Source organism: Excalfactoria chinensis, chromosome 2 (genome assembly GCF_039878825.1).
Source record: "Excalfactoria chinensis isolate bCotChi1 chromosome 2, bCotChi1.hap2, whole genome shotgun sequence".
NCBI lineage: Eukaryota > Metazoa > Chordata > Aves > Galliformes > Phasianidae > Excalfactoria > Excalfactoria chinensis.
Genome location: NC_092826.1, coordinates 25,636,772 through 25,652,193, shown reverse-complemented (window position 1 = coordinate 25,652,193; position 15,422 = coordinate 25,636,772). Strand labels below are relative to the sequence as shown.

Genomic DNA, 15,422 nt, shown 5'->3' with positions numbered 1-15,422 from the left:
CAGTACAATGGTGTCCATAAAATATAAGTTAAAAAGATACTGAAATTGCATGAGGAGCATGCCTGAATCAGATTTTAACCTGCCATAGATATTTATTATTATGAGAATTGCTAAAAAATACTCAAAATAAAACACATTCTCACCATGATCACATATTAAGCAGAAACCTTGTTTTCCTTGTTGAGTCCTGCAGCTGCTAAAGTCATGCTTAGCTTGCTCTCTCTTCCTATTTCTTATGAATATTCATTCTCAGTAAAGGTAGAGATTCAGCTGGAAATAATCAAAAAGTCCCATCTGAGAAAATTCTGCACACCTGCAACCAAACAAGGCAAGAGGTAGAGACCCAAAGACTGTGAGGCAGAGAAGGGAGTTGGTTCTTCCCAGTCCATATCTGGGTTATTTATGCTCAGTAATGAGCTCCTGCACGAAGTAGCGCTACTTGAAAATTGGTTAGTGTTGCCGTGCACAATTATAATCCAAACCCCATACTTGCCCAGGTGCTAGCGAAACCCTCGCTAGGGCCAAAAGGACCACCGTGACTCATCAAGAAAGGTGGCAAAATGGCGTTTATTAGGAGTAATCAATACCTTATATACCTTACTACTTCGTCTACGCCCCCTAGGGCACGTTTGAAATGCGCGCGCCCAAAGTACATCACTAGATAGGGGACGGAAGAGGCTGGTTTACTATCACCGTCACATCCCGAAAAAGCCCCGCTACCGCCTATATGCTTGTACTACAAGGTTCAGCCTCGTTAGCATCTACAACATCTCCCCGCCCCCCAAGACAACAATTTATCCCTTTTCAATGTGAACACTAAAATCCCAAGTATAATCTACTATAAATTTGATATTATTCTATATGTTCTATGCAATATACTTATACTATTGTACTCAGCTTAACTGAATTACTCATCTACTTAGTCAAATTTAACCTTAACAAAACTAAGATTGATCTTAATGCAATCCTTACGATTACTAATATATTACTCTTATCATAACTCTATTACTCTATTAATATATTACTCTTAATATAACTTACTCTATAAATTTATATAAACCTTAATATCTATTAATATATTACTCTTAATATAACTTACTCTCTATAAACTTTATATAAACCTTAAAAGCTTCATCCGATATAATGAGTAGTGCAAGTTACATTTGTGCAAAAGAAAACAATACCACAACTAAATGAAGTGTATATTAAGATAGTCCCTTTGATGTCTGGAACCATCCGAGAAACAGTTCTCATCCGTGATGTTTTCTATTCTTCTTCATTCTTCGTCATTCTTCTTTCCATTCTTCATCATTCTTGCATGATGCATCTTCTCTGTATGGTGAACAGTAGTCAAAGTCTTCTGTCCGTAGCCTCGATAGCATCCATCAGCTCATCAGCACACGGCAACATGCACCATCATTACATTAGCGTGTAATCGATATGTAGTGACTAGGAAACTAGAATCACGCTCTATAGGATAAGAAGAACACATCCTAAAAGATAAGTGAAGTTGCAAATACAGATAAGTGTGAATCTACTGTTGGCTGAGACCCGACAATTCTAGACTGAATCCAGAAGGTCCCCGCGCTTGTTGTTTGAGCGGTACTAATCACCGAGACCAACAGCAGCAAAACAGTCTCAGGTACCAGATTCGGCCTCCCCACCAACTGCTCCTGTAAGGAAAGAACTCTTATCCCACTTCCCATAGTCAGTCTTCACCAACCATTCTTGAGTAAAACGAGAAGTGAAGCAGGACCCATTGTCAGTCTCAACGTGACTGGGCAAACCGACCATAGCAACAGCGGTTGCCAAATGGTATCGGACTGCAGTCAAGCCAGACCTGACATGCTCAGTGGCCGTGATGACAGTAGAGGAGGTATTCACAGCAATAGCCAGCCATTGACGGGGAGACAAGCAAGGCTCCCAGATGACACCAGTTTGCCAGATCTGCAGTGACCCTAGGCCAAAGACAGGAGTGCTGGCAACTGTATCTGCTATTACATTACCTCTGGTAAAAAGGCTTGGCACCTCAGAGTGACCATGCACATGTAAGGATGCAACAGGAGCCGTGTGAGAGGCCAAGGTCTCATCTAAAATTCCAGCAGCCTCTGAACTTGGGAAGTCCTCCCAGCCCCTGCGGGCCAACAGCTTGGCTGCAAAGATGGAGTCAGCAACAGTGTTAGAGGGTATCATTTGCCAGAGGTGCACTGCGACCGTCACAGCCATCACCTCAAGCATCTGCACACTGACCATTCGGTTTGTGAAGACAGCAGCCTGTGAACTACGGTTGGGATCCTGCCAAACCACCATCCTGAGATCAAGAGTCTCATGCTCTACCAACTGAGCTAGCTGGGCCATTTCAAGGCCTCGAGCAGTGTCCCACTGTGCAAGCGATCCTTCCATGCAGCTCTGTAAGATCTTTTGCCAAGCTGCAGCCATTTTGCTAGACGGATTTTGGGGTTCTTTTGGGTCGGATCCCTTTAGCTGACCATACAAGGGCTTCATCAATCGAGCAGGTATCCCCAAAGCACCCCGAACCCACTGGAGGGCTCCTACCAGTTTCTGCATATTCCATAGTTTCTTAACACATGGTTGAATATCAAAACCCACCAGCTGCATCATCTCAGGGCTAAACTTATATTCCAAGCACTCTGCTTTAATTCCCTCTTGCATGTCTATTCCATGCACAGGGTGAAAGGGATCATCTTGTTCAGCTGCCACAACCCTCCCAAGCTCAGTCATCCACCCCTCTTTCCAGAATGTATATTGCACCAGCTTGAGAATCACGTATGCGAGGCTTTCAATATCGTGAGGGAGCACAGGGCTATGCGCCGTTAAAGTCTCTAGTGTGTTTAAAGCCAGGGGCAAACGGAACTCGCGGCAGCAGCCGGCAGCCCGGTGCCGGAAGGTGGAGCGGCTCCGCGCCGGGGAATCGAGCCCCTGTCCCCTGCATGACTGGCAGGCAACAGGAGCCACAGCGAGCGAACAACTTGCAGCTGCAGGCTCTGTCGGTCCTGTCCCGTTGGCGCAGCGCAGCAGGAGTCGGGCCCGGGTCCGATCAGGCGGCCCTCGGACTGATCGCAGCAGCGAGCTCCCCCGCCGCCGCCAGCAGCCGTACCGCTGCCCCCTCCCGCGTGGAGGGCAGAGACGGGCCAGACCCAGCCGGCACCCTGCGCAGCCCCGCCCGCCCCGGCGGCAGCTCCTCTTCCCCCGCCGGCACCAGCGGGCAGCTCTGCAAGCCAACACAGAGGGGGCCGGCCCACCGGCCGAAACTTGCCCAATCCAAGCCTGCAGCCGCAGCCCCGCGGAGTCCCTTTGGACCTGGCTACTCCCCCCCCCGGGATAGCACCACGTTTGCGCTCCCCCCGGGTCTGGAACACGCCTACTTCTCCAACCACTCGAATTAGCCGCACGCCCGTTATTCCCCCCCCCGGGATAGCACCACGTTTGCACTCCCCCCGGGTCTGGAGCACGCCTACTTCCCCTACCACTCGAATTAACCGCGCGCCCGCACTCCCCACCCCCCAATGACAAAGGATATGGGGCTGAAGTGTCCACTTGGCGGTCGAGAGGGGGTGTGGTCGATTGGAATTCGCCATCTTTAACTTTTTCTTCTCCGCTTCTCCCGGACCCCGTCCCATCTCCCCGCCTCCTCCCCAGACGGCTCTCCTGGGTCCCACCGTCCTCAGCCGCTTTTCCCGGCCGCCCTCCCGGCTGCTCCGGCTCAAACACAAGCCCAACTAACAAACACGATTCAACAAGTTTCCCCTCCTCCCTGGCTGCTTTAAGAGCACCCAGGATTACGCCCCAGGTCACAAGCTCGGCAGCCGCCTGGGCTGTCGCTGCATGCTCTGCAAGCAGAACAGTGAGCGGATCCCATTTACGACAGTCAAGGATCTCGCGGGGGGATGAAAGTTCCCCGTCCCGTTCAAGATAAGTAAGTATTGCAGCAATCTCCTGCAAAGAAGGAGCAGTCTCGCCACAGTATTCTTTACAAAAAGAAAACAATACCTCACTGATAAATTCCATAATCGTCGTCCCGCCCCGTCCCGTCGTCCCCCCGGAACTCTTGCCGCAAATATAGCGCCCCCGATCGCAATCCACGAGTACCTGCGCTGCAAAAAGAGAAAAAAGAGACCCCTGCCCCCCCAGGCAATCTCTACAAAGACAAGAAAGCACGCTCGTCGTCCCCCCGAGGCGCTCCCTTGCGGGATGCAATGCCGTCACCTCACTACACCCCAGATTAAAAAACCCCCAGGCACACTCGTCGTCCCCCCGAGCAGCTGGAGGAGGAATGCACTGCCGTCCCCTCAGTACACTCCTATATAAAAAACAAACAAACAAAAAAAAATAAACCGAAAACACGCCTAATAAGAAAAATCCCCAAAAAGAAAACGAAAAGGCACACCGGAGTTTACGGCCTCACACAGGGGCACCATATGATGCCGTGCACAATTATAATCCAAACCCCATACTTGCCCAGGTGCTAGCGAAACCCTCGCTAGGGCCAAAAGGACCACCGTGACTCATCAAGAAAGGTGGCAAAATGGCGTTTATTAGGAGTAATCAATACCTTATATACCTTACTACTTCGTCTACGCCCCCTAGGGCACGTTTGAAATGCGCGCGCCCAAAGTACATCACTAGATAGGGGACGGAAGAGGCTGGTTTACTATCACCGTCACATCCCGAAAAAGCCCCGCTACCGCCTATATGCTTGTACTACAAGGTTCAGCCTCGTTAGCATCTACAACAGTTAGGTTACCTGCACTCATTGCAGGTATCCCTACAGAAGAAGCAAAATCTGCCTGAGCTTCGCTGGCAGTCTCAACACTTCCTAGTTTCTCAACCAAAAGTAGTATGGGTGGGACTACAGTTCAGGGCTGCCTACTAAAGACTGCAAGGCTCAGCTGAGGCATCTATAAGCCACACAATTCTTTTCATGATTGTAGTCCTCAAGGCTTGACTTAGAGAAGTGCTGAGAGTCACAAGCACCATGAGAATTAATGACAGTACCATATACTTAAGTTCACAGGACCCCATTATGAGAGATACCAAGGAAGTACTTTAAAAGCCTAAAGTGTCCTGTCTTGTGTTATTTTAGTCTCCTTGCATATTCTGTGTGTTCTCCATTGATTTATCCACAAAGAAATATTACTTGCATTGTCCTATGGGAACCTACAGGAAAGCCAGGGAGGGACTTTTTATAAGGGCATGTAGCAACAGAACAGGGGGAAATGGCTTTAAACTGAGGGTAGATTTAGACTAGACACTAGGAAGAAATTCTTTACTGTGAGGGTGGTGAGATACTGGAATGGGTTGCCCAGTGAGGTTGTGGATATCCCCAACCTGGAGGCATTCAAGACCAGGCTGGATGGGGCTTTGAGCAACCTGGACCTAGATGACCTTAAGGTCCTTTCCAACCCAAATCATTTTGTTATGATGGACCTGTTCGTACCCACCAATCCAACAGGAGCATCTCAAATACTCCTGACATTCAAAGTGATACAGTTTCCAGAGTGGGCCCTCCAACTTCAGTGCTTTGGTAGGATAAGCAAGGGAAGATGCCAGTAAGAAGGGTGTAGAAACTAAATGAAAAAAGCTGACTTAGGAAGCCAAACTGTAACCTCCAGTTGTATAATTCATGTTCACGTCAGCAAGAGTTTTCAAAAAGTCTGCTTAAATAACTGAGAACTTTCTTACAAAAAAGTAAAAGAAAAATGGAAAGAAAAAAGAAAAGGAAAAAAAAAAAAAAGAACTTGGATTAAGTTTACAAGAAAGTACAATTGCAGCAATAACAGTCAAAGTCATTGGTGAGCTCTTTATCAGTTTGCTAAGGTAGGATCTGAAACATAGATCTAGTTTTATCCACTGAAAAAAGAATCAGGTATAGCATGTGTTAAATTATCCTTTTAGTGCTGATGAAAGAACACCAGACTTTGGCACCTGATATTGCCATTAGATGGACTTTAGTTTAGTCACACCTTGACTCAATTATTGCCACAGTGCTAGCTGCAGCAGGCTATTTCAAAATATACCCCAGTCTGTGCCATCCTTATACTGCTGGGCTCCCAATTAAAAGAAAATTAATGAAGGCCCATTTTCTTGGCTTAGCACTATGGGAGCTTGAAAAATAAGAATGATTTCTCACCATGAACTGTGAAATGAACTTGAAAGTGGTGTAGACTTCCTTTTTTTTCTGTTCAATTACAAGTTCACCTCTGGTTTAGAGACAGAACCACTTTGCTCAGCAGGGTTACACCGCAGAAGTCCTGTAACTTGGCTCCAAATCTGGTTGAAGGGCAATTATCACACCCCAGCAGAGACATGTGCGGAAAAGCTGTGTCTCATCTTCCGTTGAGATTTGCATCAGCTGAGACAGTATTATAGACACCAGTTTTGAGAAAGACGTGACAGTTTTTGAACTGTGGCCAGCTTTACAATTTGAGTTCAAAGGTTAAATACAAATACAAAAATGTATAAAGCCTTTGCATTTCTTTAAATTTTATTCCTGAAGTCTCAGGTTTTTCATGGTTTCCATTTTTGCTAAAACAGTGGATCTGAGAGAACTTTAATAGCTGACACAGTTTCCATCAATAACTATAATGTCACCTGTAGATTTGCGAGTGAGGTATTTAATTTAGTTATTTATTTATATATCTGCGAGGAGGTTTTCCTCTTTAATGAAAGATGTAAACATTGTTTTCCTGCAATGCATAAACTAAAAAGTAACTAACAACACAAAGGGAATGTGAAAACAAGTTGTTCCATCACTATTTACCTGGGGATTTCTTGCACCTTTATCTGCAAACTTGAAGTTCAGAGCAATCAGAGCTGCTATAGTAGGACTTGGTGGAAGCAAGGAAAGCCTTAAAAGACATGAAGCAGGGAGAGAAACATTACAGCTGTACATTTCTAATGTTACTGAAATAAACTGTAATAAAATGACTCCTTCACAGTAGAGGGGCGAGGATACTACTGAATTTTAGACTAGACTTCTTGTGTTTCAGAGAAGTATGTAAACACCACTAGTAGCTCGGAGGGTGAAGATACACTGCAACCCATGTCCTCTATCCAGCATTCGCTGCTTCTCCAGAAAACAAGAGGGCATAAGGGTAGATCACGTTCTCAGGCTTAACTGAAAGACCACATTACCCATACCACAACATTCCACTGTATGTTATACTCCACTATTTGTTATACATACAGTTAATCTAATAATCCCTAGCTGTTCTGTATTTTGCTATTTAACTGTGCACAGAAGAGTCTTCTGTCCTGCTGTGAGTAGGCGTAATGTGTTACAGCCTTTATTATCAAGCATGAAAATGAGACTTCTGGTTGAAACTGTGCATTTTACACTCAGTTTTGCAGCAAATCATCCTATTCATTATGAATAAGGAATTACTAAATCATAGCCAGAATTACTGCACTTACTCTTTGATTAAAAGGTAATTTTCTGAGAATTTTCAAGGGAAGATGTTAAGTGCCTACTTATGAGTTAAATTTATTTAGTGATGTGACCTTTAATGTAGAAGCCAGTGTCAGACCTTTTCTCTGTCCCAGTGATTTTCTTATTGGCAAGTCTGCATACAAAAGCCCCAGAAAAGGAAATAATTTGTATAAGTAGTCTCAGTAACTTAAAAGCCAGAATGGAAATATCTATATCTCATGGAATGGAACATGAAGGAAAATTTAGAAAATGGTGAGCATTTCAGCTGAGCATTTGCTTTTAATCAGAAATGGCACATCAACATCTGTGTAATTTATTTCAGATTATTGAATGTTTATAATGTATATGTTTTTCCAAATCAGTCCAATAGAAAATAGTATTTCGTTGGAGTAATTCACTAGACCATTGAAGTTCTGGTTTATACTGTAGGTTCTTTGTTATTTTCTTATAGATCAGGTTTTGTGTTAGTTCTTACACTGCATAGGAAGTATGACATAACCTGTGATCCTCTGCAGAGGTCAGTCAGCATAGAGATGAGTGTATCATGACAGCTGGACGAGTTAATGTAGAGACATTCCTAATTTGCTGGAGACAGGGTATGAGAGTTGTCTGAGTTTTTTGCAAGGTCAGATCCCCTGCCTGCTCCCAGCTCAACCTCATGGTCTCTACCAGTGACAAAAAAAGGAAATGGTGGGAACAAGACTCAGACTGCACTTACAAGACTCTGAAAGAGTCTTATAACAAATATTAATAGTCATTCTCCAATCATCAGTCTTTCCGGGTTCCTTTCTTTCTCAGAATTTGGAATGTAATATACTAAAATCTAATATTTTTCATAACTAAAAAGTAAAAGTAAACCAAACACATCTCCAGTCAGCTACTGTAGTTCTCTAAGGTGGGAACCTACAGAAGCTTGATCCTCCCTGATGTATCAGAGCTGTTGAAGATCTAATTCTTGCATCTCACTCAAAAAATAAAATAAAATAAAATAAATAAATTCAGATGTGAGACAGTTTGGGGCGGCTTTTTGTTTGTTTGTTTTTTGTTTTTTTCCAGACACCCATTTACTTGCTAAAAGGAGTTCAATCTCTTTTTCCATTTAATACAAAAAATAATTATCTGATGCGATCAACAAGATTGCCTTAATATTGGCTCTTGTACCTGTGAGGCATTTCTGGGTACTGATAGTTGGTTTTGAACAGCTTGATTTTTCAATATACAATTTCATTTTCTCACACTCTTTTTAATTCTACTTGGTTTATATATTTTCTATTACTGTAAAATTGACAGTCTTTGAATACACCACATATAAAGACACTATTAGATGGCATTTATGAGCACCATTTTATGTGGAAAGAAATCTCTGAAAGATCTGCTGAGTTTATAACTAGGAAAGCAGAACAATTCTTTCTTTTCAACATAAAAAGCCTTTTTTATCTAAGCGAAGACTTATAGCAAGTGGAAGTTCAATATCATGCCTTTGAGAATTACAATCTGCTTAGACCAAAGTAAAACTATTTGAAAGGAAGTATTAAATAGTGGGAAGTACTTATGTGTGGTGGTTTTCTAAAATATTTTTATTTCTCCTTTCAGTCCCAGGCACTTTTCTATCTGCAATATCCCTTTCACTTCACATTCAGTTCACAAATTTAAATCTGAAGAAGACTTTGAAGTATCTCATTTATGGTAAAAAGCACCAGCAGAATCCTGCTTTTGCTTTATTTTCCCAGATGCATTGAAGGAAAAGATTACTGAGACCCTTGATCATGCACTTAGACCTTTATGAAAAAAGCACTACACAGACCCCTACAAGGAAGGATTGATAATAGTTTTCATTCAGTCACAGGTGGAGTTACATTTATGAGTATTCTACTTTTACAGCTGATAGACAGTCCTAAAGGTATGATTAACATATTTTAATCATATGATGTTAAGACAGGTTTAATAAGAGCAAGCGTGGAGGCTTGCACATAGGGAGGAATAACCACATGCAGCAGTACAGGCTGGGGGATGACCTGCTGGAGAGGAGCTCGGCAGAGAAGGACCTGGGTGTCCTGCTGGACAACAGGTTGGCCATGAGCCAGCAGTGTGCCCTGGTGGCCAAGAAGGCCAATGGCATTTTGGAGTGCATGGCCAGCAGGTCAAGGGAGGTGATCCTCCCCCTCTACTCTTCCATGTTCAGGCCCCACCTGAAGTATTGTGTCCAGTTCTGGCCTCTTCAGTGCAAAGACAAGGATCTCCTGGAAAGAGTCTAGTGGAGGGTCACAATCATGATAAAAGCCTGGAGCATCTCCTGTATGAAGAAAGGCTGAGTGACCCGGTTCTGTTCAGCCTTGAAAAAAGAAGACTCAGAGGAGATCTGATCCACGTCTATAAATATCTAAGGTACAGGAAGCAAAGAGAAGAAGACAGACTCTTTTCAGAGGTATGTGGCAATTGAGGGGAAACAGCCACAAACTGAAGCACAGGACATTCCACACAAATGTGCGTAGGGAACTTCTTCACAATAAGAGTGGTGGAGCACTGGAACGGGATGCCCAGATAGGTTGTGGAGTCTCCTTCTCTGGAGGTACTGAAGACCCACCTGAGTCCCTACCTTTGCAACCTGGTCTAGGGAGCCTGCTTTGGCAGGGAGTTGGACTCAGTGACCTCTAGAGGTCTCTTCCAGCCCCTACAATTCTGTGATTCTGTGGTAGCTTAACATATCTAATGTATATGTACTTCACAGAATCATATTCTCAAGACTGAACAAGTCCAGCTCTCTCAGTCTGTTTTCATAGGAGAGGTGTTCCAGCTCTCTGATCAGATGGTCATGGCCCTCCTCTAGACCCTCTCCAAATGCCCATATTTTTCCTATACTGGGGGCCCCAAATCTGGACACAGTACTCCAGATGGGTCCCCATGAAGGCCGAGTAGAGAGGGATAATCACCGCCCTGTCCCTGCTCGCCACCCCTCTTCTGATGGAGCCCAGGATACCATTGGCTTTCTGATCTGCAAGAGCACACTGCTGTCTCACATTCAGCTTTTCATCCACCAGGACCCCCAGGTCCTTCTCTTCTGGTTCTACTCTCAAGGTGTTCTTCTCCCAGTCTGTATATGTATCTGGGATTACTTCAACCCAAGAACAAAACCTTGCATTTTGCTTGTTGAACAACATTAGGTTCACGCAGACCCATCTTTTGAGTTTATTGAGGTCCCTCTGGATGGCATCTCTTCCTTCTAGCATGTCATCTGCACCACCAAGTTTGGTGTCATTGGCAAGCTTGCTGAGGGTGCACTCAAGCCCATCATTGATGTCATTCATGAAGATGTTGAAGTTCACTGGTCTCAAGACAAAACTCTGGGGGACACCACTCGTCACTGGCCTCCACCTGGACATAGTACCATTCACCACAACCCTCTGTCTATGGCCTTCCAACCAATTCCTTATGCACCAAATAGTCCACTCTTCAAATCTGTATCTCTCCAGTTTAGAGATCAGGATGTGGTAGGGAACCATGTCAAAAGCTTTGCACAAGTCCAGATAGATGTCATAGATTGCTTTCCCTTTGTCCACCAATGTCATCATTCCATCATAGAAGGTCATCAGATTGGTCAGGCACAACCTTCCCTTGGTAAAGCCATGCTGGCTTTCTCAGATCACCTGCTCATCTTTCATGTGCCTTAACATGTCTTCTAGGAGGATTTGTTCCATGACCTCCACAGACACAGTGGTGAGGGTAATCAGCCTGTAGTTCCCCAGGTCCTCTTTCCTCCCTTTCTTGTAAATGGGAATAATTTTTCCTTTTTTCCAATCCCCCAAGACTTCACCTAAGAGCCTCAACATTTCAATTACAATGCAGAGTGGCTCAGCAACCACATCAACCAGCTGATTCTATGTGGTTTTCTGTAGATATGGTAAAGGGAGGACAGTTGGACTAGATAATCTTATAGGTCCTTTCCAACCTTGTGATTCCATGATTCTATGATTCTTTGAGACCCTGAGATGCATGTCATCCAGTTCCATAGACTTGTATACATTCAGTCTCATGAGGTGGCCTCGGACTCGCTCTGCCCTTACAGTGGAGGAGTTACTCCTTCATTTCCCACCTAGAGAAACAGGGAGGCAGGCTTCAGGTACATGAGAGATATGAGAGTGGAGAATATCCACTGTTTGGTCTCCACAGGTGTTTAGCTAGTGTCAAAGAATATGTAATAGGTGTAAATTTTTCGGTATGGAGGAATTAAATTACATGCTTTTCCTTCCTATGCACTTCCATTTCAGACGCCATTGTGCCAGACTACCACTCTGCTGCCATCTGCCACATGACAACAAAATCTAGTGGAATATTGATTTAAACTCTACTACCATGGCACCAACATCTACCTCTGATGTCATGTGCCAGCATAGTAAAATAGGAGGCATTACTGTTGGAGCAGTCCTCATATAATTAGTTGATTTGTTAAAAACATGTGACTACTGCTCACTCATGTTCTGCAAGGGCTTTCTGAACTTCTGCACCAACTACCTCTCTTCTGTAGCAGATACTTCTTTTGCTTTTTCTATCATTTTTAACATTAAGAATAAAATCAATTTAAAAATCCACAGTGGTGTAGATTATACAAAATAAAATCATCCATCTGTTGCTTTGCCATGGAGTAGTTACAAATATTTTCTTACTCAAGGCACCGGAGAATTTAATGTTGACATTTGTAGACTGATAGTAATCTTATGACTGTCACTACAATGTTAGACAGGATGTCAGATTTATCATCTTGAGCATGTCCTCCCTCCCATTTTCTCTTGCATAAATATATTTCCCACAGAAATCTTCTTCAGTAACAGCAGCTTCCAATGTTTGCAGGGGTCAAAGCAATTGTCTGTATCTATACAGTGAGTGGGGCTGTGTAATTTCTTCTTGTCCCTATGGACATGATAGTACCCTTGCTCAAAGTCAGCTAAAAGGAGGACAAGTGATCAGGATCAGGTAGACATGTTAACTTATTTTCATGTGGGTGAGTGAACTAATTAATCTTGAGTTGACAATCAAACAGAAACTCCAGGCTCTGTTTTCTACAACTGTGCTACTACTTCAGAGTGCATTAACTGTTAAAATTAACACAGAATACTATTCCTAAGGCTCTATATAAAATCTGGAGATGGGAAGGTAGTAAATGAATTAGAAATGATGATAAGTTACTAGACTTAGCAAAAGCTTTGTAATGACCCTGAGGAATGAGTGGACAGTATATTATGTCTGGTATCCTAAAACAGCAAAGTTACCAATTTCTAACAGTGTGATATGATGTTGAAAAATAGCTCTAGGATTATTTTCATGTTGAGTAAAGAAGGTACAAGTAATGAAGCATTTTCAATACTGAGCAGAAGAGCAAGGGTAACTTTGTGTCAAAAACACACAATATCACAGAATGAAACAACATGATCCTTTTAACATAATTAATAGTCTACCATAAAGTTTGTTTAGGATTTTGAAAAAAAAAAAAAAAAAAAAATCATAATGGAAAACACAAAAATGAGTGTGATTATTTAAAATTATTATTTAATGAATGATTATTTAATCATACTTTAAAGTTCACTACCTTACTACTTAAATTTTAATATCATAACTCTTGACCTTGGAAGATACTTTCATCTAAAATTCTCTGCTTGTACTGCATTTTTCTTCTTTCAAAACAATGAAGTTTTCTTATCAAAATATTCAGCTTAACAGAAATGCTCTTTCCTCCAGCAAAGATATCTGTAGCATACACTGAAGTACAGATTATAGTGTACTCACTTTGCATTGGCTGATACTTAGTTGGCAGTCACGGTACTTGCTTTTCTATGAGGCAGGATAACTACACATGAGGAAAACAGTCTTCTCATAAGATCCATCAGCTCCAGATTCCAGAGATGAGTGAAAAATATATAGATTTAATGAAATTTGTGACTTGAATTGGACAAGAATAAGAGGATAATAAGAGGATAATTGTGGAGAAGGAGGGGGGTAAGAGTAAGTTACTGGTCTTTTATAATTTTGGGAAATTGTCATCAAATTTTATCTAAGCGTACACCTTGAGAACTCGGGAGAGTTCATTTTCTGTGAAAGAAGGGCCAAGTACTAGATAAGCAGAAGAATGGACACAGTAGCTGAAATACCATAGTGGTGTTACTGTGGGAGGTTAACACTCCACTGTGCTCAGCAATGTAGTCAGTCTGAAAAATATGTGTGCAGTCTGACAGTGATAAAAATCACTTCCAGTCGGTGCAGCTGGAAAAATACCACCAATATTGTGCCACCAAAATAGTTGTGCTTGTCACGCTGGTTGGATTGCTGTGTATTTAAGAAACTAGGGAAATGTTTTCTCTAATAATGTATTTCGATCTATGGCTTTGTTTCAGATATTATACAGAGAGATTTTTATTATTTTTTTTAATTCACTTTTAGTCTTGGCTGTGGGATAGACATATCAGTTTTTCTGTTGTTTTACACTATCTCTACAAATCCCGTGGGAAGAGAGAGTGGCTGAAGAGAAGCCAGTACTATAACACTGACGTTTTTGTCTTTGAGAGATTTGAGTGGGGTGTCACCTAAAGATCTACTTTTAAAAAGAAAAAAAAGAAAAAGAAAAAGAAAAATGTGTAAATCCACCTGAAATGAAAGGATTGTTTTTCTTTGACTGGTAATCATCCAGGGATAGACTATGAACCCAAGAGATATTAAAGGAAAGGAATTATTCTGGCTTTGACTTTGTGAGGCTGTCCTTCATCAGCAGCAAATTACTACCTACACACATTTGCAGAATCTTAATTCTACTGTTTCTTAGCCACCAGAGATAGCAGAGAATATGGCACAGGTAACAGCTGTATTACTGATATATGTCAACATACCTGTTCCCAGAAAGCTACCTGTTTTTTTGCTACCCTGATATAATTTTATGTTTATCCCTACTAAAGCTTTTGCCCATTATTTTTGGAAATAAAGATAATATAAAGAAATAACAGGAAAAATATGAATACAGTTCAACCACAGTGTTTGGTCTCAAAAAAAAGCAGACATTTGGTTCATGATGAGTTGCCTAAAGTTTAATCTAAATGTATGGGTACATACCAAAATTACAGAAGTTTTTCATGTTACAAAAGTCCTTATATTTCTCTGTAATCTATTTACTGTTCCTATGATTCTAGGATCTTTACAACAAATTATTTTTAAAAAGCCTATTCTTTTTTTCATAACTATGATCTATGTGTTGCATTTACTGACCTGATTTTACTACAGCGTTATTTATATGTTTCTTTGTATGGCCAACACCATCATCTGGAGGGCAGACTGAATTTGCTCTTGTAGGCTACAGGTACATCTATAACCCAGATATGCAAGAATAAAAAGCCATTGCTATTGAAGTGAATAACACCTTTACTAAGGTTCTTCTGGATAAATATTTGATACACTTACAACATTAAACGTTTTTTTTTTCTTCAGTTTGAAGATAAATCCAGTCTTCCAGGTTCATGAACAGCCTAAGCCAAACAGAATGGTCATATCTGGATGACTAATCCTACAATTAATATGAACTAACTTTTTCCTGTGAAGCTGGTTATGTAAATGAAGGGCTTTTAAGGCCTCTTATTTTCCATTATATTCTAGAAATCCCCCTTTTTATTTTTTCATCCAGCAGGCTCCAAAAAATCCACAGTAGAATAGTTTCAAGTGATTTGAAAGTGGGTGCCCTTGGTGCCCTCTAACAAAAAGCAGATCAGAATCCATACATTAAGCCATGTGTAAGACCTACAGTGCGGTAGGTTTAGATAATGTGACAGCAGCTGTTTGGCCAGTCCGTGCAAAGCTATACTACACATTTTTGACTGATTTCTTTTCAAATGTGGTGGTACCAGAATGTCAGAAATGTCGTCTGAAAGGACCTGTGGAGATCGTGCTTCTCACAGCAAGACTATTCGCAGGTCAGCTGTGGCCATATCTGAAAGTATCC

The 15,422-nt window shown here is 42.1% G+C and overlaps 1 protein-coding gene across 1 annotated transcript; it reads right to left on the bottom strand.

The window, feature by feature from the left end:
* Positions 1 to 547: 547 nt before the first annotated feature.
* LOC140247613 (uncharacterized) lies at positions 548 to 11,016 on the bottom strand. Its single transcript, XM_072327285.1, has 3 exons — positions 10,583 to 11,016; positions 1,122 to 4,321; positions 548 to 1,060 (listed from the first exon to the last, which is right to left on the bottom strand). The coding sequence occupies exons 1-2, from the start codon at positions 11,014 to 11,016 to the stop codon at positions 1,639 to 1,641; spliced, it is 3,117 nt and encodes a 1,038-aa protein (XP_072183386.1). The 3' UTR covers positions 548 to 1,060; positions 1,122 to 1,638.
* Positions 11,017 to 15,422: the final 4,406 nt, after the last annotated feature.

Bases quoted from the DNA above. Each gene is read 5' to 3' on its own strand.
- LOC140247613 (XM_072327285.1), bottom strand. From the start codon at position 11,016: ATGACATTGGTGGACAAAGGGAAAGCAATCTATGACATCTATCTGGAC. The intron at 4,322-10,582 runs GTTTTGTTCTTG...TTTTTTATATAG, and splicing joins TTCAACAAGCAAAATGCAAG to GAGTGTACTGAGGGGACGGC.